Here is a 23,027-nt window from a genome sequence, read left to right as displayed (position 1 = left end):
AACTACCCAGAATTCAATTTTTTACAATGGACCAATTATTTGGAATAACCTCCCAACTCATCTAAAAAATAGTAAGACCGTAAAACAGTTCAAACGATTAGTTAAACAACACCTACTGAACTAAATAAATGATAATATTTTGTTGTTTCCTATCTTTTCTTCCTTATCTTTTTTAGAAATTTAAATGTTGATGTTTTTCGTTATGTTTTTGTTAAGTTTTTCCTGTAATAATTTGTTGATATTTGTCTTAAAATGTATAATATGTTATGTATATTCTTGTTATTTGTTAAGGGGTCATTTTTAACACGCCAATTTAGTGCTTTTTATAACCCCGCCACTATAATTCATATGTATATACACCGTTGGTCATAATGGTGGAATAACTATTTTTATCCCAATTTATGGAATGATTTATTCCTAATAGATCTAGATAATAGTATACATTCTTAGATTGTATTGAATAATAATTTGTGAGTGTTTGTTTCGCGTGACTGCTAGAGCATGTGTATGCTTCTATGCTAATAACTAGGGGACCTACGTCCTTAAGTCATAACTGACAGTAATAAGGATTAATGCCTCATAAAAGGGCACTAATATAGCACATCGACACGGTCTTGATCCTGGGGGCTCACAGTAACGAGGCCATTGCTTAGCCACTGAATCATGACTGTACGCAGCGAGGGCTAGGGTACGTCGCCGCCCCCACAAATACAAACAAAAATGAAGAAAATGCAATAAATTATCAATAATTCATAGCATTTTGCCCCGACCCCTTACATAAAACAAATCCTCTATGGGGGCATGCCTTGAACCATAATGCATGGCCCTACAGAGGAATTTTGCCTGTTGGGGACCCCTCCTTCTTCCTTTATATACCCCCTTCTCCCTTTTTCCTCCACCTCTCTCTCAATCTCTCTCTCTCTCTCAATCTCCTTTCTCTCCCCTCTCTTTCTCTCTCTTTTCCTTCTTTCCCTCTGTCTCCCACCCTTTTCTCTCTCTCTCCACTTCCTTTTTTGTTGGGCTGAGTGAAGGGGACACGCAACTCCACCCTTTCCCATTTGGCTGCGTCATTGTCTTCTTCATGTCTTGTTTACGTCAATGCTACGTTTTATTTACGTCTACGTCTTTTACGTCTTTTAACGGATATCCTTTTGCTGAACGAAATTAATGTTCCACCCTACAACAAAATAAATTTCAACCTACCACAGGCCCAAAAATGTAATAGTGTTAAAAATAACATCAATCTTCAAAATATTCTACCAGCAAGTAATATGATGATCCCTTATTCCGCAAAGGTTCGGCTAACAGGCTAATGTTACTGTTGAACATTTTGAGTGGCAATGGCACAGTTTAATGGTAGGAAGTTCAGTATATATACCCATCGATACTTATTTTTCGTTCTTTCACTTCTTATATGTCACGTACTGTGTTTATGCGAGTGGATAAGAAAAATACGGGAAGAAACATGCATCATTTTGTACATGGATTCTCGGTACTGGTTATTGTTTGGATATTTACAAGAACAACATTCTGCCAAGTAACAAGTATGTCAATAGATCTTTCTTTTCTTTTTCATTTGTATTAATTTTGAGTTGTAACATTATTCACATTTTTTGTTTATCGTTTATTAATAATATTCAAGAGAGATCTCACGTTTTTTAATTTTTTTTAAAAATACATTCACATTCGAAATATGGGTCATAACAATCGACCTGCAGCCTAGGAGACCGTGGAAACAAATTCCTATTGAAAAGGAAAGATATAAGCAGACTGGTAATTTCTATCTGTCCTAAGCAGATTTAAGGGGCACCGCCTCAACCCCTTTCTCCCAACCGGTCATTACATTGGGTATTTTCGAGCCTTTTCCATTTCTTATGAGTGTAGGGGTTTAGGTTAATTTCTGTGATCATTTTAAATTAATTCCAAATCACGTCAATAATGTTTGTATAGTTTTGGTAAATAACTATGCATATATCAATCCATGTATAACGATAGATTCAAAACCATAGAATAAAAGGCTTCGTTTGCACTAGATTTGAGTCTATTTTTAGCAGAGATGTCGTGGTCTTGAGGAGACATCACTAGAATGTGAATCACATGGTTCTCGGTTCGAGTCCCGCCGCGGCACTCATCTACATTTGTCACACTCCACCCGAGTGTAGTAAAGAGATACCTGGAAGGAATTTATATCTTGATTGCTTTTTGCGCCTTAGGACAGCCAGGCAAAAGCCGCGGTAGTAATACTACTTTGTAGGCGCCTTGTAGCCATCGCATAACGTTAATATTTTCTCTTTCTTCATCCCAAAGATGTTACTAGGCTGGTGAATGGACTAACCTTAGTAGAAGGCAGAGTTGAGGTTCTAATTGATGGAACTTGGGGGACAGTCTGTGACAAGAACTGGGACTACAACGATGCCCTTGTGGTCTGCCGAAGTCTGGGCTTCACCGGCGCTCTTGGTACCACCTCCCTTGCAGAATTTGGACTTAGTTACGGTGTGATGCCCTCGTATGATTTCCAGTGCAATGGGACAGAATCTGACATTCTGGAGTGTTTGAGGGACGAGCCACAGTGTAGCAGTCCCTTTCGCGAGGCTGGCGTAAGATGCTCAGGTATGATGATAATAATAGTAATAATAATCATAATAATTGTAACTACTATTATGATAATAATCAGTACAGTTCTGAAAAAATATAAACTTTATATATCAAGAATGAATCATATAGTCGAAATCTTTTCATGAAAAAGAGGTGAAGAGAAATTCGTCCAACCTCGTGGGCAACATTATACTAATAGAAGTAGGAGGAGTAGTAGCAGTAGGAATAGTAGTAGTAGCAGTAGTAGTGGTATTAGTGGTAGTAGTAGTAATAATAGTTTTAACAGTAGTAGTAGTAGTAGTAGTAGTAGTAGTAGTAGTAGTAGTAGTAGTAGTAGTAGTACTGGTAGTAGTAGTAGTAGTAGTAGCAGTAGTAGTGGTAGTAGTAGTGGTAGTAGTGGTACACTCTAAAAACTAAAATGTTAAATCTCACTTTAAAAGGGCCGAGGAGTGACCACTCTTTCAAAATGTCAGATTGTAACTTTTAACATGCTAGATCCAACCTTTATAGTGGTGGATCCAGAATGTTATTCTACCATTTTGAAAGAGTGGTCACTCCTCGGCCCTTTTAAATGGTGATTTAACATTTCAGTTTTTAGAGTGTAGTAGTAGTAGTAATAATAGTTTTAACAGTAGTAGTAGTAGTAGTAGTAGTAGTAGTAGTAATATTAGTACTGGTAGTAATAGTAGTAGTAGTAGTAGTTGTAGTGGTAGTAGTAGTAGTAGTAGTAGTAGTAGAACCCGTATTAATAGCAGTAATAGTAGTAGTAGAAGTAGTACCCGTATTAATAGCAGTAGTAGGAGTAGTAGTAGTAGTAGTAGTAGTAGTAGTAGTAGTAGTACACAGTAATATTATTATTATTATTATTATTAGTAGTAGTAGTAGTAGTAGTAGTAGTAGTAGTAGTAGTATTGTTTTTCTTTTGATTCTGAACATTTCTTAAAATCATTTAAATTGTTCTTTTTTCCCAGATTGTCAAGATGTTAATCCAAAGTGTCCATCGTGGGCTAGTAATGGAGCCTGTGAATCATATCCTGGAGAAGTAATTCCTGTTTGCCAGTACAGCTGCGACCAGTGTAATACAATCGCCATCAATGGTAGGTGGATTATAGCGTAAATTCTATTGGGAAGACTGAATAATGATACAGTTATGCGATGTAACTCCGATAGTAATATGGTGTTGTGGCCGAGTGGATACGTCACCGGACTGTGGACCGCGTTCGAGTCCCGGCGTGGCACTAATGTCCCCATTATCAAAGTGCATCACTCCACCCAGGTGGCAGGAATTAATTCGAACACTGTAATGGCAGCCGTGCTAAAGCCGGGGTAGTAATAATGTAGCGCCAGGAGTGGCATTGTGCCAGATATACTACTACTACTTCTACTACTACTACTACTACCACCACCACCACCACCACCACCACTACTGCTGCTGCTACTACTACCACTGTTACTACTACATTAACCACCACTAACACTTATACTACTAGTATAACCACTATTACTTCTTCTACGATTACTATTTCTACCACTACAATATATAATAATAATAGTAGGAAGAAGAAATAGAAGAAGAAGGAGATGATTTATTCGATTTATGGCAAGTTTCGCTGAAATCTTTAGACTGTGAATCGCCGCCGAGATGTCGAATTTTACAAGGAATTGTACATTCCAATCGGATATATTAATAACTCGGTGTTATCAAGAAATTCTCTTATCTAATATCTTTATTTGAACAGATTCAGTCTCATCCCTGCCGCAGAATGAAACGTGTATAACTGGACATTGCTATCTCGATTCGAACAACGGTAAGAAGTACATTGATTAATAGGCCTACTAAACGCAGACAAGTTAAAATTTCAAACTTGGATTGAGCCTCTATTTAAATGTATCTTTTTTGTTCAACTTTAGATATTAGATATAGTCCCTTTTTTGTTTTAGTAAGAAGGGCTTTAACTCTGTGAAAAAGAGAACGCCCCTCTGGCTCCAAACAGTCGATATTCACTTCGCTCTTGTACGAAATGTAATCATACGAAATTAATCATTTTAAATTTGATCTCGTTTTCGAAAAGAAGCGTAATCCACAAAAAAGCAGAAAAGGGGAAAAAAGAAAACTGAGACTTGGGTGTGCCATTGGCTTCCTCAGTTAAAGATTGTTCATGTCTTTGTTCAGACTAAAAAATATTCATACGAAACTCTTCTAAAGAAACGTCGTATTATAAATGTCGTAAAGCCAAAGGAGGTACTTACTATCCCAGCGTTTTTTTCAAATTTTATAGACACGGCATCCTAAGAAGAAGAAAATAAAATTCCCCGTCACCGAATTTACTTATTCAGCCATAGACGAAACACTTCATGCAGGGCCGATTGTTAACGAAACGGAGTTAAATCTTTTGCAATTATGTTTGTTGCTACGGCAGGCAGCCAGTGAAAACGAATTTGTTTAATAAAATTATGGAAATTCAAGCATTACTTTAAACAAACAGAACTTTGATATTCCTAGATCATTTTTCCTGATTGAGGTGTCATATGAAAGGGCAAAAAATGAACTTTCTAGATATGTGATTTTCTCTTTGAAATTTAGATACCGTCCGCCAAATTACTTTTTGGTACCCTCTCTTCAGTTAAATTGATTTTAATCACTCGACATGCGTGGAATATGCATCATAATGAGTTACATCAAATGAAAGAGGAGGATCTAAGCTTTACAAATATTTATCATTTATTAACTACATGTATTATTGTGATTAAGTTATGATAAAACAGCGATATCTCTCGGTTTCGTTTTTTCTGGGACGCACTGTACCATTATTTCTAAAGTTAGTAGGTCTTTGTGAAAACCGAATTTTTAAAATCAAATCGCATACAGGTAGCCACTGCAAACCAGTTGTGGATATATGTGTGGCGGCTGGGTGGTACCAAGGTGAGCAAAAATTCCAATATATACATTTTCGAATAGTTTCGATTGGCTTTTTCTCATGTTCTTAAATTTGATTAATACTATACATGTGTTTATGATATTTTATCAACTAAATTATTCATAACGTTACCAAGATTTGTAATTTGTTTAAGTATATAAAAACAGATTTGTCCCGATTTATGATAATAATAATAATATTCCGCACTTATATAGCCCTTAATACATCGACGATGTCTCTAAGTGCTTTTCAGATAAATGTTTACCCCGGTCATCGAATTTAAGCTCGCCCGCACACAGTGTGTGCATATTCTCCACTCCCTGGTGAGTACTCCAGTCAGGCGTCATTTTACAGACGCTCACAGTGTTGAGCATGCTACATTAACGTTCGCATCCTGCCGGGTACCCATTTAGCACCTGGGTGGAGAGTGGCAAATGTAGATTAACGTCCTTGCAAAAGGACGTTAGTGTCGGGCTGGAATTTGAACGACTTATCCACTAGACCAAAACACCTCTACGTTTATTGAGAAAGTTTACATATTACAGCTTACAAATATCTTCAGCAAAGACACTAATTCAACCAGACCACCTTTTATTCTTGAGTTACGAAAAACACAAAAAACATCTAATTTACATGAATATGAATATTTCAGTTGTTAATTGTATATATGTATATGTGTGTGTGCGCGGGTGTGTATGTGCGTATGTGTGTTTGTTCATGTAACTTTAATTCATTATTATTCCATTTTCAAAGGTATGGTATGTATAGCTACACCGATTCGACCCATCCCTTCATCAATACGATGCATGTAAGTTCACTTTACTAGTAAACATTCTTGACTATATACAACAAAGATCTTCTCAGTCAGTAGAGCGTCCGCCTCACAACCGGGAGGTCGTGGGTTCGAACCCCGGCCGCGTCATACCAAAAGACGTTGAAAGTTTGGAGTTGTTGCTACCTTGTTTGGCGTTCAACAATAAGGGATAGAGCAACGTCGATCTGGCGCTGCTCAGTGGCTGCCGGGCTCACAATCAATTGGGCAAAAAGAATTTCCGTTTCGGTTTAATAAAATTTGGAGTGGACTATTAGGCTATTATTATTATTATTATTATTAAAATAGTACCGCATTTCAATCCTGAACCATCACTAGAATTTTCAAAACAAACTGGATGCCTTACCAAAGGGTACTAAGAAATTTATGAGCATCTTCGAACCCATTTACGAGACCACTGCTTTGTTGCTGTCTCACTCGGTCCAATACAGCCAATCACATCCCATCATTTCACATCGTTATCACGCCCCATCACGTTCCATCACTCCCCATCATTTTCTTTCACGTTCCATCACATCACATCACTTCATGCCACGTCCAATCAAATGTTACCAAGACCGTTCACGTACCATCACTCCCCATCATTTCCTTTCACGTTCCATGACGTCACATCATGTCATGCCACGTCCAATCAAATGTTACCAAAACCGTTCACGTTCCATCACTCCCCATCTATTCCTTTCACGTTCCATGACGTCACATCACGTCATGCCAAGTCAAATCAAATGTTACCAAGACCGTTCACGTTCCATCACTCCCCATCATTTTCTTTCACGTTCCATCACATCACATGACGTCATGCCACGTCCAATCAAATGTTACCAAGACCGTTCACGTACCATCACTCCCCATCATTTCCTTTCACGTTCCATATGACGTCACATCACGTCATGCCACGTCCAATAAAATGTTACCAAGACCGTTCACGTACCATCACTCACCATCATTTCCTTTCACGTTCCATATGACGTCACATCACGTCATGCCACTTCCAATCAAATGTTACCAAGACCGTTCACGTACCATCACTCCCCATCATTTCCTTTCACGTTCCATATGACGTCACATCACGTCATGCCACGTCCAATCAAATATTACCAAGACCGTTCACGTTACATCACTCCCCATCATTTCCTTTCACGTTCCATGACGTCAAATCACGTCATGCCACTTCCAATCAAATGTTACCAAGGCCGTTCACGTTCCATCACTCCCCATCATTTTCTTTCACGTTCCATCACATCACATCACGTCATGCCACGTCCAATCAAATGTTACCAAGACCGTTCACGTTACATCACTCCCCATCATTTCATTTCACGTTCCATGACGTCAAATCACGTCATCCCACTTCCAATCAAATGTTACCAAGACCGTTCACGTTCCATCACTCCCCATCATTTCCTTTCACATTCCATGACGTCAAATCACGTCATGCCACGTCCAATCAAATGTTACCAAGACCGTTCACGTACCATCACTCCCCATCATTTCCTTTCACGTTCCATGACGTCAAATCACGTCATGCCACGTCCAATCAAATGTTACCAAGACCGTTCACGTTCCATCACTTCCCATCATTTCCTTTCACATTCCATCACATCACATCATGTCTTTTCACGTACAGTCACATCTTACCAAGTCCAATCACGTCCAAAACGTCCCACCACGTGTCTTATCACGTCCAATTACGTAATATCACTTCGCAAATGACCACGTAACTAAAGAGTTGTGGCATAAAATCGAGAAATTAAAACACATTAACAAATTAAATAGCCAAAGAAATATGGGGGATAAAAGATGAGCCTTGAAATGCATCAAGATCGATGAACGTACAAGAAACCGATGTCGCAACAAAACCCTTTTCAGTAGTACTCGTTTTGTCCGTTATAATTAAAAACGATCTAAAGATCGTGGTTTCTTGGAAATTTCCCATCTTATTCAACATCTGCTTCAAGATTTGTTTAGGGGTAAAAGTTGCCCACCGTAGTCTAAGTCTCTTTTTATTCAAGAACGATGTCGCAGCATGACTATTTTCGGTAATATTCATTCTGATTTTCGCTAATAAGTGCCGCCATGAGTACGTCGACATCTTTATGTCATGATTTACATTCCATTAACTCACTTTTCTTCGTTAGGGTGGTTAATTGTTTCCATTTTCCCTTGTTATGGACGAAGGACTTCTGATGTTGGGGCCCAGACTAATCTAACTCCAGATCAGGTAGATGCTTTGATATCCGCACTGACTGATAAGTTAAGCGGACTGGAGTATACTACGGCTGCAGTAGAACAAGATATAGCCTTAGTTATAGCGAAGTTCCACGGTCTCCTTACGAAATATGGATACCAACCGCTTCAGCCGCAGCATATCTACGATCGTCAAAGACAAGCTACATCACTGTAAGTTGGTACTTCCCTCTCTGATTCGTGACCTGACATTTGCTTCCGCCACGATAGCTTTATTTCGTCAAATGCTTAGATGATTGACAACAACTGATATAGAGTGAACACTCGAACGGTGTCAAAACCCCCACAAGAACCCATTACTATGAGCCTTTGAAAAAAGCCACCTGATGTATAACCTTTTTTTAAAATGTTTGTTCAAAATCGGGTTTAATAATTAAGAAAGTTATTCCGACGTTTAACTTATACTTTTGCGATTTTAGACCCGGAGTCTGGTTTAACCAAATCATTTGAATATGGACCATTGAGTCTATGGTACTGGCAAAGTAAAATTCAGGCTTATAATTATGTTTCCTTTCGTATTTCCCTACAGAATTTTGTTAGGTTATGAAATACAACACGTTGAAGATAATGCGTTCACCGCATTTACAAGCCTTCGTACACTGTAAGTTCTTGATATTATTCTCTTAAAGGCATCGTTTAACAATGTTAATGCACGACCCTACGTGTTATCAGTGTTTGTGATATGGTGTAATATTGAAGCCCTAACAAAACTGCGCTTCAAAATGATCAAGAAGTGCCTCAAACAAAAAATCTTTGAGTGACCGGTTTTTACCATACTCCTTTTCTCCAATAGACTGTAGTGTTATAAACACCGTTAGGAAAACGCAAAATTTGACTTCGATTTCCAATCATAAATATCTTGATAACCAGACTGGCGATCGGCTTGTAAAAGCCATGGGGTTCCTGACTGACCTAAAGGTTTATAATTATCATTGCAGCATGAGCTAAAGTCAGGATTTGGTTCAGAATCTGAGACAAAGTTACACAATACCTTTAATAATCGGTTGCATTCTTCGCCTTTTTTCATTGTCGCTCGTTTGCCTCTCCTGTTATTTTGCACAATAGACCCCAATTGAAAAAAATCCCAAGCAAAACAATGACTTGGCAAACAACTTTTTTTAACAGCAGCATCTTGCACAGGAAACCGCTAAATTATACCTATTGCATGATAAACGCAGTACGGGAAGATCTTTTGTGTGGCATAGAGTTAAACTAAACAAATACTTCCACCTCTATTATAGACATTGTTCAATCGATACCATTGTGCTTTTGATGTAATTAATCGTTTTCTGTCAGGATGATATCTCCTTAATTCAGGAAATTGAAAACAATTCGAAAGTTATTATTTCCAAAAGTCGAAGCATTGACAGTTTAAAACTGCAAAAGTTGTCTCATTCATGTGTATGCTATGTGTTTATCATTGTCTTCATTTGAAAGAGAGTGAAAGAGAGAGAGAGAGAGAGAGAGAGAGGGGGGTGGGGGTGTTCTAATTTAAATTTCATGTTATATTTATTGCTTTCATAGAGTCTTGGGGTCGAACAATCTACGAAAGATCAGGAAAGCGGCTTTCACTGGATTACGACAATTGCAGTATCTGTAAGTCTTCTTTGTGTGTAATATGTTACATCCACCATAGACACGCACCTCCACCATAGACACGCACCTCCACCATACACACGCACCTTCACGACATTATCCACACACAAGGCTACCCCCTACCTTCCTAAATACACCGTCACTATCAAACAATCTTATGTTTTGGCTGTCACTCATAAAATCTACCCGCACGCACAATTTAGATGAAATTCCCGGTGTATATAATGCGTAAAATTGATTCTGAATAACACAAAGATTGTCTACAAATTCGAGCAAGAATTTAAATAATCATCAATATTTATTATTTACTGTCTGTTACTTTTGATAAGATATATATTGTGTTTGATATTCAATTGATCAGACGCTGATCACAGAATGAAACTGAGAATCTAGCAATGGATCTTAAAGGCCCACTGCACTACTTGTAGCTACTTGCGCCCTCTATATAACAAACAATGCCTAATCGTGTGTGTGTGTTTTTTTTTTTTTGGGGGGGGGGGGAGTTATTTTTTTCAATTTCTTCAATAAATGTCGAAATATGGTTGACATGAATTGCATGAAGTGCACTCCCATTTTATCACTTGATATGTGTAACTTTTTTTTTATTTCTCTCGGCAGAAATTTTCGAGATAACAAGATATCCTCCATTGAAAATGACACATTCACAGATATGACGAATCTGTTTTTCTTGTAAGTATAGTATGCGACCAGAATGGCATGCAATATCCGTTGTAATGCCAGAGTCATCCTCTTTCTGGTACTATTTTGAGTTTTTACATTTCATTTCGAGATTTCAAACAACTTATTCAAAAATCGAAAACCTCTAGAATGATCTGCAGTCGGAATGAATGAAACGTGGATTTTTTTTCAGCCCGAGGCGTGCAAAACCTTAACAGTTTTTAGATATCACAGGATTTCCTTACTCAAGTTACAATAATAATTACAAACTATAAATCTGTCTGTTATTATCTGCATGTTTTCCCCATTCTCTTTAAGATTTTTTTTTTATTTTCGCATCAGGGAACTCAATGAAAACTCCTTTGTCCATCTACAGCCTGGTGTATTTTCTGGTTTGATAAATCTGCGAGACTTGTAAGTATTGAATAGAACATTTTGTTCAGATCTAAAACCGTACTGTACTAGATGCACTACAGCAAAATCCCCTCAAGCACTATCGTAGGTCAGCTGTTGCAGTATGGTCCCGTGACTCGCTGCTTCATCATGCCTAGGGCACATTTACCGCTGCGGCCGTGCGGTCTAAACTATCTCCGGCCAATAGCAATTATAGGGACGCCGCAGCATCCCCACGGTCATATACGGTAGCGGTCACACATGTTAGGGTAGCGCACGGCGTATTTCGAATTTGTGGAGACAGAAAACCTGCGGGTGCAGTACGGCCTTTGAAGCGATGACGCACTATCGGCTTAAAGGGCTTTCACATATACACTCCGCGACCCGTACGGCGAGTAAAAACAGACATTTTAGGAATTGTCGGCCGGTGTCTGACCGGCTACCGTAAAGTTCCTACGGGCGCCGGGACAGTTTTTTAAGCCATACGGGCGCCGTGGTGCTTAGTTTTTATCTGACCGTTAGGCCGTAGAAAGCCCGTAAAGGGCCCGTATGGCACTTTACGGGTTCCGTGCGGACTCCGGACGGTTCCCGATCGGGCCCCTTACGATTTTCTTGGGTAAATTCTCATGAAAAATCTTTACGGGCGCCTTGCGGTGCTCAAGGATGCCATACGTGTACTCAACGGCTCCCTCACGGACCCCTCAAGAGCCCCGGGTGATATGCACAACATCGGGCGTCTGCCGTCCGGGGGCCATTTGAAATGAATATTGCCCGTGCGGGCCCCTCGCGGCGGCATCTCAAAATGTACAACGCAGCTTTAAGTATAGGAGGACATATATGTCAATGCACCGCACGGCACCCGCCCGGGCGCCTTGAGGACACCGGTGGGGTACCTTCCGAGAGCCATGGGTGCACTTGCTCATCGGACGGAGCCCGTAAGCTTACCGGCCGGAACCCTATATACGGGCGCCGAGCATTGTTACTAAATCAATTTTCACCGGGCACCTCCCGGGAGTCGCAGAATTGTGACCGCACATGCCGTAGAAATGAAAATCGGAAGGGTCCCGTACGGTCTCTAAAATTCACGGCAAGCCGCCGGGTACGGAAAATCGTACGGGGCCAGTGTATATGTGACCTAGGCATAAGGATGCGGCCGCCGCAATTTTTTGGGGTTATGCAAAAATCAATTTATATTCCGAGACCGTTAAGACCCTAGGGCAGCCGCGTTGCAAACGCAAGGCCACCGTACGCCCACGTATGGTCGCCGTTGAATCGCTCTCCGGTATGGCTACAGCGTGTCTAATTGCTACGGCGAACTTAGAAATAAAAAGTGTTTTTACGATAACCTTAAATGGTTGAAAATCCTTGAAGAAGTGCTCCGGGAAATGATTTCCTATGTCAGGGATAATTTCAATTTCCATATCAATTTCATATTTATTGCCAAATGAAAATTGGAATTTACAATTTTATAAAAATAGCAAACGTAGATTATTGTAACTGATTCTTCCGATCATTTTCATAACATGCTTTAATACAGGCCTATATATTATTCATGGATTTAGATATGCTTATCTCCGTCTTCTATGATTAATTGCAGTGTCAGTAACTACTTATACGGTCGCCAAGACGTTTAGGAAATCAACTAAGGACCTTCCCAATTTCATATGCATTACCTTTATAAATCGTATTCCCATTATGAAATACGTCATTGTAATGTTTGAACAGGTGTCACAATAGGCTATTGAAAGTGATTTATTTTTCGAAACTTTTCGCGATTTTGTTTTCTCTGATATCATTATCCCGATCAGGGCTCTTATAGACAACAAGATTAGAGGTGTTAAGGTTGGAGTCTTTGATGGCCTGCAGAATTTACAATTTTTGTGAGTAAAATTCCTTTTTGCTTCTTTACATGTTTACCAAATGCAATTAATTACATGGTTCCTTTGACCCCCATGTAAAAGATCTGTTTATCAATTTAATGCATACTTTGAAAAACAACAGTTTCTCTTGACAACTAGAGAAAAGCTTGCCAGAGGCCTACCTGACACAGCAACCACTAATATATGCAAAGATGATTCCATCTTTGAGATACATTTTGCAGGTTTATTTGATATGATTAAATCACAGAAACATACTATTTTAATATCCAAAGGACATGGATTTCCAGCAGGAGACCTTAATATGGATTTTATAAATAAGATTAATTTCAATACAACTTCCGTAATCAGATGATGCGTTGGAGCCAGATTTTTTAAATAATCGTCAAATGTTGTCAAGTAATGAGCTTCTAAACTGCTCCCATCTATTAATTATGTTTCAATATTGTGACTTTGCTTGAAGTTGAAGTGACTCTAAATTGTGATGTTATAAGGAATTCATCTTGACTTACAGTCCGTTTATTCTACTCTTACTATACTGTCTCCTGCTTAACATGTTTACGACCAACTAACTTTAAATCAAATATTATACCTTAAAGGCACACTGTCCTACTTATAGCTACTTGCTCCCTCTATATAGAAAACTTCCCAAATCGATGCCTGTTGGTCCCCCATGATCCTCTTTTTATTATGTTAAATGAGAGCTGAGTTAATGAGATATAGCCACCTGTCACAGTGACCTCGCTGGCTCGCTGTGTGGTCTAATCCCTTCTGGCTGAAGTAGTAACGCCTGTCTTTAAGCCCCTTTCACACCGGGCCAGGCGTAGTGTTGCGTACCGACTACGCCGAGCTTACGCTGCCCTACGTAACTATACGCTGAGGGACGCAAAGGGGTACGCGAGATGGACGCCATAAATTTAACATGTTTATTTTTTTGGCGTAGACACTAGACACAGAAAGGACGCATGTAGTACGCAAGTGTACGCAACACTACACTAAAGTACGCCAAGTCTACGCAAAAGTACGCCACCCTACGCCGGTCCGACGAAGCAGTAAAAGCTTGAGCACACATTACTTACTATACTTGGGTATACTTGGGTGTAGAGACTGGAAGCTTGGCTTATTTGTCCCTCTTTACTGCTGCATCCCGTCTCACATATGGTTCAAACTTAATTGGATTGTTTCTCCAATACCTTTCTAGGGATGACTTGAATTGGTTAATGGTGGTAGAATTGACTACTTCCTTAGGCAGAGCATTCCAATTATTTACACTCCTTATTGAGAAACTATATTGCCTAAGTCTTGTGTTGAAACGTTGTTTGACAATCTTGAAATCATGGCCTCTTGTTGTTGAGCCAGTTGCTAGTTGGAAGAATTTTGAAGGATTCACTCTGTCAAAGCCTCTCAGGATTTTGAATATCTGTATCTGATCTGCTCTTTGTCTTCTGTAAGCCAAAGTAGGAAGTTGTAGTTCTCTAAGTCTGTCTGGGTATGCTTTTTGTCTCAGCTCAGGAAGAAGTCTGGTGGCCCTCTGCTGGACTTTTTCTAGTATGTCTTCATCTCTCTTGAGTATTGGGCACCATACAGAGTTGCAGTATTCTAGTGTTGGTCGAATAATAGTTTTGTAGAGACTAAGGAACCCCTTCTTTTGCAAGGCTGAAAACGACCTTCTTATCATTCCTAACTTAATGTTGGCTCTCTTGGCAGCATCTGCTGCGTGGGTGCTGAAGGACAGGTCCTGTTGAAACAGCACTCCCAAATCTCTTTCCTCATTACCAGATGGAACTGAAAATATATTTGTACCAGCAGCCAGTGTGTATTCAAAACCTTGGTTCTTTCTTCCATAATGAAGTACTTTGCATTTACTTTCATTAAAGGGCAATTGCCATACATTGGACCAGTTTGTTACGGTGTTGACATCCATCTGTAGCAAATCTGAGTCAGCTTTAGAGTCCACTGTCCTGTATAACTTAGTGTCATCGGCAAAAAGCTTCATGTGGGAGTCAACAGTTGATGGCAGGTCATTGATGAAGACATTGAACAATGTTGGTCCGAGCACACTTCCCTGCGGAATACCGCTTGTCACAGGAATAGATCTTGACTCTTTCCCATTTACTGCAACTTTTTGAGTCCTGTCTGAGAGGTAGTCTTTAATCCAGGCAAGTAAGGGACCTCCTATTCCGTAAGACTGAAGTTTACATATGAGCCGTTGATGTGGCACGCTGTCAAATGCTTTACGATAATCCAGATAGACGCAGTCTACATTATGACCCTGGTCAATGACATCTGTCCACTCCTCGCAAACTTCTAATAGCTGAGTCGAACAAGATCTTCCAGCCCGAAATCCATGTTGTTCATCACACATTCTGTTCTAGATGATGTATGACATGCTTTCTTACTAGTTTCTCCATAGACTTGCATATAATGGATGTCAGACTCACAGGTCGGTAATTGGCTGGGTCATTCTTCTTGCCCTTCTTGAAGATTGGAACCACTGTTGCTTGTTTCCATACTGATGGATTTTTCCCTTCGTTCATTAGCTTAGTGAATATTGTTTGCAGTGGTTCGACAATCTCAGTATGTGTTTCTTTCAGCACACGCGAATGAATACCATCAGGACCTGGAGATTTGTTGATGTCTAGATGCATTAACAGGCCATCGATATCTTCGGGTGTAAATTCAATGATAGTGAGAAGATTACTGCATTTCTTGTCAAGTATTGGAACTGTATGAATATCCTCCACTGAAAAACGCTACCAAAGTACTCATTAAGGGTCTCAGCTTTCTCTTGGTCCTCTTTAGCCCATGTTCCATCAGGTTTTTGTAGATCAGGCAATGATGGTTTTGATTTTGTCTGATTCTTTACATAATTCCAGAAGCTTTTGGCATTTAACTTAATTTCAGCTGCTAGTTTGTTTTCGAAGTCAGATTTTGATTTTCTGATCACAGAGGTGGTTATGTCCCTTATTTTGGTGTACTCCTTCCAGTTCAAATCCACATCAGGATGTTGTTTTCTTTTACTCTTTCGATATTTATTCCAAGCTTTCCTTTTTCTTCGAACTGCTTCAAGAGCTTCACTGTTCATCCACTCTGGTCTATTCCGTTTTCTCTTTTTCTTCAGTGGGACGCAGTCTTCTATGGTTTTATGGAGAATCTCCTCAAATATATTCCAGGCTTGTATTCCAGAAGTATTTTCAAACTTAGAATTCCAATCAATGTCTTTCAGTTGGTACCTCATTTTATCATAATCTGCATGATAGTAGCTTCTCGTAGGTAACTCCTCCTCTGCCTGTATCTTGCCGACATCCATCTCGAAGGTAATGGTCACGTGATCACTTTTGCCAATGGGTGGCCCAATAGTTACATCATTGACTGTATCTTCATGAGTGGTTAAGATCAAGTCAAGCAAGCTAGGTCTTTGGCCTGTCCTTTGTCTGGTAGGTTCCTTTACATGTTGATGCAGGAAAAGATCATTCACAGTGTCAATAAATAATTGTTCATCATTGATACTGACTCCACAAGTGGTGTTCGCCTGCCAGTTGATTCCTCTATAATTGAAGTCCCCTACCACTATCAAGTCAGAGTAGTTCATTGTACATGCTGTGCGTAAGAGACAGTTCAAATCCATATTGTTCTCAGAGTTGCTTGAGGGACTTCTATAGACACAGCCAAAGAGAAGATCAGTGCCATTGGAAGACAGTCGTATCCATACAGATTCTTCAAATTGACCTTCATCTATGTCTACCAAGCTACCAGAAATCCCTTCTTTCAAGTAAACTACTACTCCTCTCTGTCTGTCTTTAAGTTTTGGTGGTAAGAACATATGGTATCCTTGTAACTGCAATTCAGTAGGCTGGATCGCATAATCCTGGTTGATCCTTTTAGGGTAGATCTCAGTCAGAGCTATTACGTCTGGTTTGACAAGTGAAATGGTTGTATAGAGCTCTTCCTTCTTGTTGGTTAGAGTATCACAATTTGTGTAGAAAAACTTAATTGATGACTCAGTTCGCAGAATACAGTCGGGATGATTGGTTAGATCATTTACCTTCTCCTGCTCAGTAACCTTTGAAGATGGTGGATCAATCCCTGGTGCAGTATACTCAAAGTTTAGATTTGCTCTATGTGCTGTGCTCTGTGTTCCACTATGTACATCGTGATCACAATACTGTGCAGTGCTGGTGAGTGTGTTTAAAAATCCATCTCCTAATGGACTAGTGGTCGTCGACTCCTCCATCGCGACGAAAAGTCCGCTTTATTACCTTTCCGCCCCGTATTACAAGGTTCTCTTCGCCTCTTTCAATTCTCTCCTTCAGAACATTTCTTAGTCTCTTGTGTTCCTCTCTCTCGGCCTTTGTGCAATCTCTGGCGATCTGTACTGTTCCTGACTTGAGGGACCTAGCTCCCCTAAAAACTTCCTCTGTAGCAGCTCCATTATCCATAACAACTTTCAATGGTCTAGCTAAATCAGACTTTTTACCAAGGCGGTACAGAGATCTTATATGACTGACATCTGTTTTCAGTTTGAGGTCATGGTGAAAGATAGAGTTTATCTGGTCACGATCTTCCTTTTTTCTAACTTCGGTATCCGTTCGGTATTAAGCAACCGTACGCAACAGTAAGCAAACCTGTGCGCCAGGCCTACGTAAACATACGCAACCCTACGCTTGTTACACGGAATCGTACGCGTAAGTACGCGAATTGCATACGCCGTAGGTACGCGGTGCCTATTCGCAAGGTACGTAAAATATGCCATCGTACGCCAGCCTACGCAATACCTACGCAGGGACCACGTCGAAACAACATTTTTTCAGGAATACGCATCCTAATTTCGGCGTAGTCGGTACGCCACACTACGCAACTCTACGCAGATCCGGTCTGAAAGGGGCTTAAGTAACGAAGGCAAGACCCACACCAGACTGACTACAGACAGAACTATACTATTACATTACCGCCGATGGCGAAATAATTGGTTGGTCCGGAGCGTTGGGGTGTCGGTTTCGTTTCGGGGTAGAGTCGGTTTGGCGGTTTGAATTAGATCCTAGACTTCTCGATGAACCCCACAAAAAATTTACGCCTCATCACATATTATTAGTCCTAGATATAAATTGATGACGTTTCAATAGTTTTTTTATTGTTTTGTTATCATTATAATCAGGCATCTTCAATCAAACAACATCAGCTGGATTCAAGTGGGAGCATTTTCACAACTGGAGAACCTTCGAATATTGTAAATTACAATCCATTAGAACATTCTAAATTTTTGACATCCTATTGTTTCTTTTATATATGCATGTTAAAACTGATTAAGAGAGAAATGTTATGATATTCACAACTCTAAGTACATCAAGACGAACAAATGAGAGGTAGAAAATCATTAAGATACCATCATGGGACGTAAATTTATCAAAGGTAACCGTCTCCACACGTTTTAACCATAGGATGAGTGTGTTTATATGCTACAGTCCACACACAAGTTATATCAAAGTTCTCAGCCAGCCGCTGAATAAGCGGGGGGGGGGGGGGGGGGGGGGGGGGGGGGGGGGGGGGGGGGGGGGGGGGGGGGGGGGGGGGGGGGGGGGGGGGGGGGGGGGGGGGGACATTTTGCTCCGTTGGGGGGGGGGGGGGGTAAGGTCACCATTTTTTTAGGTCAGCCATGGTAATAATTTTTTTTTTTAGTTAGTTATTAAAAAAAAACAAAGGGGGGTTAGGGTTTTTTATGGGGGTTTACACACATAAAAATACCAAGGGGGTTTAACCCCCAAACACCCCCCCTCCCCCTGGGCGTACGCGCCTGGTCCTAGCAAGGGGGGGGGGGATATAATATTATGAGCTATCTAGCAATCCTTGCAGATAGTCACACTTTAATTCGTCCATAGATAGATACGAAATGATCTCTTACATATAATTGTTTTGATACAAGGAAAAAAAAAACGTCACAAATATCTTTTCACATATTATGCTATGGTCAATACGGCTAAAGTCTAGACATTGTTATGAGCTTAATAATTACAATTTTTTTCTGATACTGAACCGAGTTACTAATGTTTCACATTCTTCATTTTTATACCGCATTACGCCTTAACAAACCATCTACTTGTGTTTTTTCAGGATTTGTCATCGAATTCCATTCAGCATTTAGAGAGTGGGGTATTCTCTGGACTCCGGTCTCTTCAGTATCTGTAAGTGCAACACAATTTGGGGGCAAGTCCAAGCTATTACCCCCCCCCCCCCCCCTCCCCACCCCCCCCCCCCCCCCCCCCCCCCCACGTCACAAACCATATCTAAGATTTTAATGTATAACTAATGATTGTATTAATCTAATAGCAATACTAGAACTTTTCTGACCAAATATGAAATGAAAAGGCAAATTTGATGTCAATATGATGATGATAACTCTAAAATATTGCGTAGCGTACGGGCCACTAAAGTACCAAATAATTAAATTGGACTTACCTTTTAACTATATTTAATCACTCACAAAACAGGAAACTTGTGACAGTAGTATTTACATACAGCGTGGATCAGCAACGTAGGACCTTGACGAAACAATCTGGGTCCTATCTTATAAAACTTTTAATCAATAAAAAGTTACAATAGTTGTTATAAATAGAACTAAAAGTGTTGCATCTGATTGGCTAAGAGAAAATTATTTGTTATAGAAATTAAGCATTTGTTATCGGTAACAAGCTACCTGAGTTAGGGCCCTGAGCCTTCCTCAAGTAATACAGATTCAAATAGACCATTTTTGTTGTTTTATCGTCTGGCTGAAATGGCCAAAAACATGACAAATAACCAATAACCACGGGCCTAAACGGTGACCATTGGTCCCCATGGTCCCCTTTTTCTTATGTTAATTGAGAGCTGATTTGATGAGATAAACCAATTTTAAGTGATCATGCAGGGAGGTCTTATCCCTCCTGGCCAAACTAGTGCAGCGGGGCTTTAAGATATCCACTCCCTAAGGTGTTCCATTTTCCTTCCTTTTCTACAGGGATTTGATAAACAACAATATCCATGGTATCCAAGAATTTACGTTTGATTCTCTCGCATCTCTCCAATTTCTGTAAGTAATTTCCATATCATTTACTTTGCTCGATGTTAACATGCGTAGACAAGCGATTTTTAGCAATATTTGCCCCCTGATCTGTACCCAGGTGTATGAAACGGGCAACTGACAGTATTGGGGAAAGTACTAAATTACGACCCATCGAGAGGAGCAGCATTAATACTGACGGCAACCAAATAGGATCTACAGCCACATAACAGTGAGATGTGTCGTGGTATAGATGCTCATTCACTTGACTCGCCGCAATCCAGTGATTGAGGGTGCAATATCAGCCCACAATATTATTGGTGAGACATTAGTGAGACATATTTTGTCACACTCCATCCATGTGTAAATGGGTACCTAGCAATCGCTGGGGTTATAATGATTGCAGGCCTTCAGGGCAGACAGTATTGTTACTGGTGATTCTACCATGGGTAAACAAAATTTTCTTAGGAGCAGGGAGTTGTGATATAGTAGTAGTCAGGCGCGTACGCAGGGGGGGGGGGTTTGGGGGTTAAACCCCCCCCCCTTTGGAATTTTGGTGTGTAAACCCCCCTAAAAAAAACTAAAAAACCCCCCCCCCCCCCCCCCCCCCCACCTTTGGGATTTTTTTTTTTTTTTTTTTTTTTTTAATATTAAAAAAAAAAAAAAAAAAAAAACCGACCTAAAAAGGTAAAAAGACCTTACCCCCCCAACGGAGCAAAATGTCAAATTTCCAAATTTCGAGACCAAAAAAAAAAAAAAAGTGTTCCTCTTGCCCCCCCCCCCCCCCCCCCCCCCCCCCCCCCCCCCCCGCTTATTCAGCGGCTGGCTGAGTCGTTGCGAAATTTTCGGACCGATTTATAAATGTTAAAACCCCCCCTTGAAAAAATCCTGCGTACGCGCCTGGTAGTAGTAGTAGTAGTAGTAGTAGTATATAAATCGTGCCCTAATACAAGTTCTTGTTTTACTCTCTCTTGAAATAGGTTCTTCCTTGATTCTGAATTGGGAGCTATTGATCGTAATGCACTTGCTGGTCTCACATCAGTAGAGAAAATGTAAGGAAACTTCTTCGTTTCAGTTCTTATTGTTGTTATTTTCTTTCTTTGTCCTTCTTATCTAGAGTTGATTATTACCACCCCATGGCATTTGCATCTGGTAAAACGAAATGCACTAAGTCTACATATACAGATAAAAAGAAATGGTTCTAACTATTCTTGCTATCCTTGCTGTGAATGGTCTTTGTAGCGAGGTATTTTACCATTGATGTGAATTAGGCATCAAATATTATGTCTCTGAAACGCTAAGCAAAAGCAACGTAGGACCCCGCGTAGGATTTAAATCATTATATTTCATTTTCAATCACATCAGAAATGAATAAGGTACTTTGCGTTAGAAGTCTGCATCAAGTAATCAAAACTAACTCAGGTGCGGTTTTAGAATATGAAAAAATGGGGGGGGGGGGATGCGGTTCATCCATTCTTTTTCTACAAGTGCTTCGCTTAAATCCATTAATAATAGGTATAGCACACCAAACATAAGTACAACAAACACATGTTATTTGATGGTTGCAAATGATCAAGCTTTATGAAAGCTTCAAAAAACAAAAAACTAAATTGAAATCGGTCAATGCGTTGTGATTTTATACCATTTTTTTGATATCGCAATATTACCGAAAAACCTGCCAGAAATGGTCAAATTGGTAAAAATGGCAAAATTCGACAGAGTTGACAACTTTATTCATCACTTTCTTGGACACAAATAATAAATTAAATTATCAGACACCAAAATATCATCTTTGTGGTAAAAAATACAAAAAAAGAAAATTCATATATCTATTACCGTTTTGAAAACAAAAGCCAACAAAATAAGTAATTTTTGCCATTTTTGCGAATCTGCAGATAAAAAAATTGTGAAAATAACTAAGTCCGCCTCATTAATATGCACATATGTAATCAAATCAAAACCAAACATGATACATCAGTGAAACCTATGTAAATCAGAAAGGTGAATATTCATCAAATATGCAAATTAGGTCATTTCAGCTAATTATATATTCGCGCACTCATTATGCAAATTAGGGAAGTCAAACTGTTCATTTTTGGGGCATTTTTAAAATCATATATTAATAGATCATATTTACTCCAAATATTAACCTTAAATTCCAAATATTTTTGCAATGCCAATAAAATATGGCGATGGAAATTACTTGGATCACCGTCACAGCTATTTCCTCATGTGTTTCACAAATTATTAAGAAAAACCGATCATATGATAACAATTTGTAGACTTTCAGCTACATCACAGTATATGTTTTTTTTTTTTAAATGTCAGATTTGAGGATTAATGACGGTTTTACGAGAAACCAATCAACAGGCCATAACATTCCACAGGGACTAAATTTCAAAGAAAAAAACAAATTTAGTGACACCAGTACAGTTGTGGCTACCTTGAGTGTAAACAAAAATTTGATTTAATGAGTGAAACACATGAGGATATTGCATTTTCTGTAGGGGAGTTTTATACATTGAGGTGCATTTTCACCACGCAGAATAACAATGGGCGATCAGCGGGCCATGTCATACATGGCTGAAAAGACAATTCTAATTAAATAATTTAACATATTTCCCACATGCCTATAACAATGAAACTACACAGAATTGCAGTTAAAGAAATTCTTGAAGTATATGTGAAATAAAAATTAAAAAATATTGTTCATTTTTTAAAAATAAATTTACACAAATTGCTATTTCTACCAACTGACTGCTGTTCTGTGTGTGTGTGTTCGCGGGGCAGACTGTGTGCACAGGCAGTATGATCACCCTATTAATAATCTTCTGGGGAAGGGCTTGGGCCCCCGTGCC

The 23,027-nt window shown here is 39.5% G+C and overlaps 1 protein-coding gene across 2 annotated transcripts; it reads left to right on the top strand.

The window, feature by feature from the left end:
* Nucleotides 1–1,391: 1,391 nt before the first annotated feature.
* On the top strand, nt 1,392–21,223 carry LOC583930 (leucine-rich repeat-containing protein 4). Of its 2 annotated transcripts, XM_030992448.1 has the most exons (16): nt 1,393–1,544; nt 2,308–2,610; nt 3,567–3,692; nt 4,335–4,403; nt 5,465–5,518; nt 6,267–6,321; nt 8,524–8,745; nt 9,122–9,193; nt 10,117–10,188; nt 10,807–10,878; nt 11,209–11,280; nt 13,068–13,139; nt 18,292–18,363; nt 19,245–19,315; nt 20,128–20,199; nt 21,150–21,223. In XM_030992448.1, the coding sequence occupies exons 1-14, from the start codon at nt 1,415–1,417 to the stop codon at nt 19,273–19,275; spliced, it is 1,422 nt and encodes a 473-aa protein (XP_030848308.1). In that variant the 5' UTR covers nt 1,393–1,414; the 3' UTR covers nt 19,276–19,315; nt 20,128–20,199; nt 21,150–21,223. The 2 variants fall into 2 exon arrangements, with proteins under 2 accessions (XP_030848309.1, XP_030848308.1); XM_030992449.1 differs by lacking the exons at nt 19,245–19,315; nt 20,128–20,199; nt 21,150–21,223 and having other exon boundaries at nt 1,392–1,544; nt 18,292–18,615.
* The last annotated feature ends 1,804 nt before the right edge of the window (nt 21,224–23,027 follow it).

Source organism: Strongylocentrotus purpuratus, unplaced genomic scaffold (genome assembly GCF_000002235.5).
Source record: "Strongylocentrotus purpuratus isolate Spur 01 unplaced genomic scaffold, Spur_5.0 spur5_scaffold_2, whole genome shotgun sequence".
Lineage (NCBI taxonomy): Eukaryota > Metazoa > Echinodermata > Echinoidea > Camarodonta > Strongylocentrotidae > Strongylocentrotus > Strongylocentrotus purpuratus.
The sequence above is the reverse complement of the archived record's forward strand: the minus strand, read 5'-3'. Positions and strand labels throughout refer to the sequence as shown.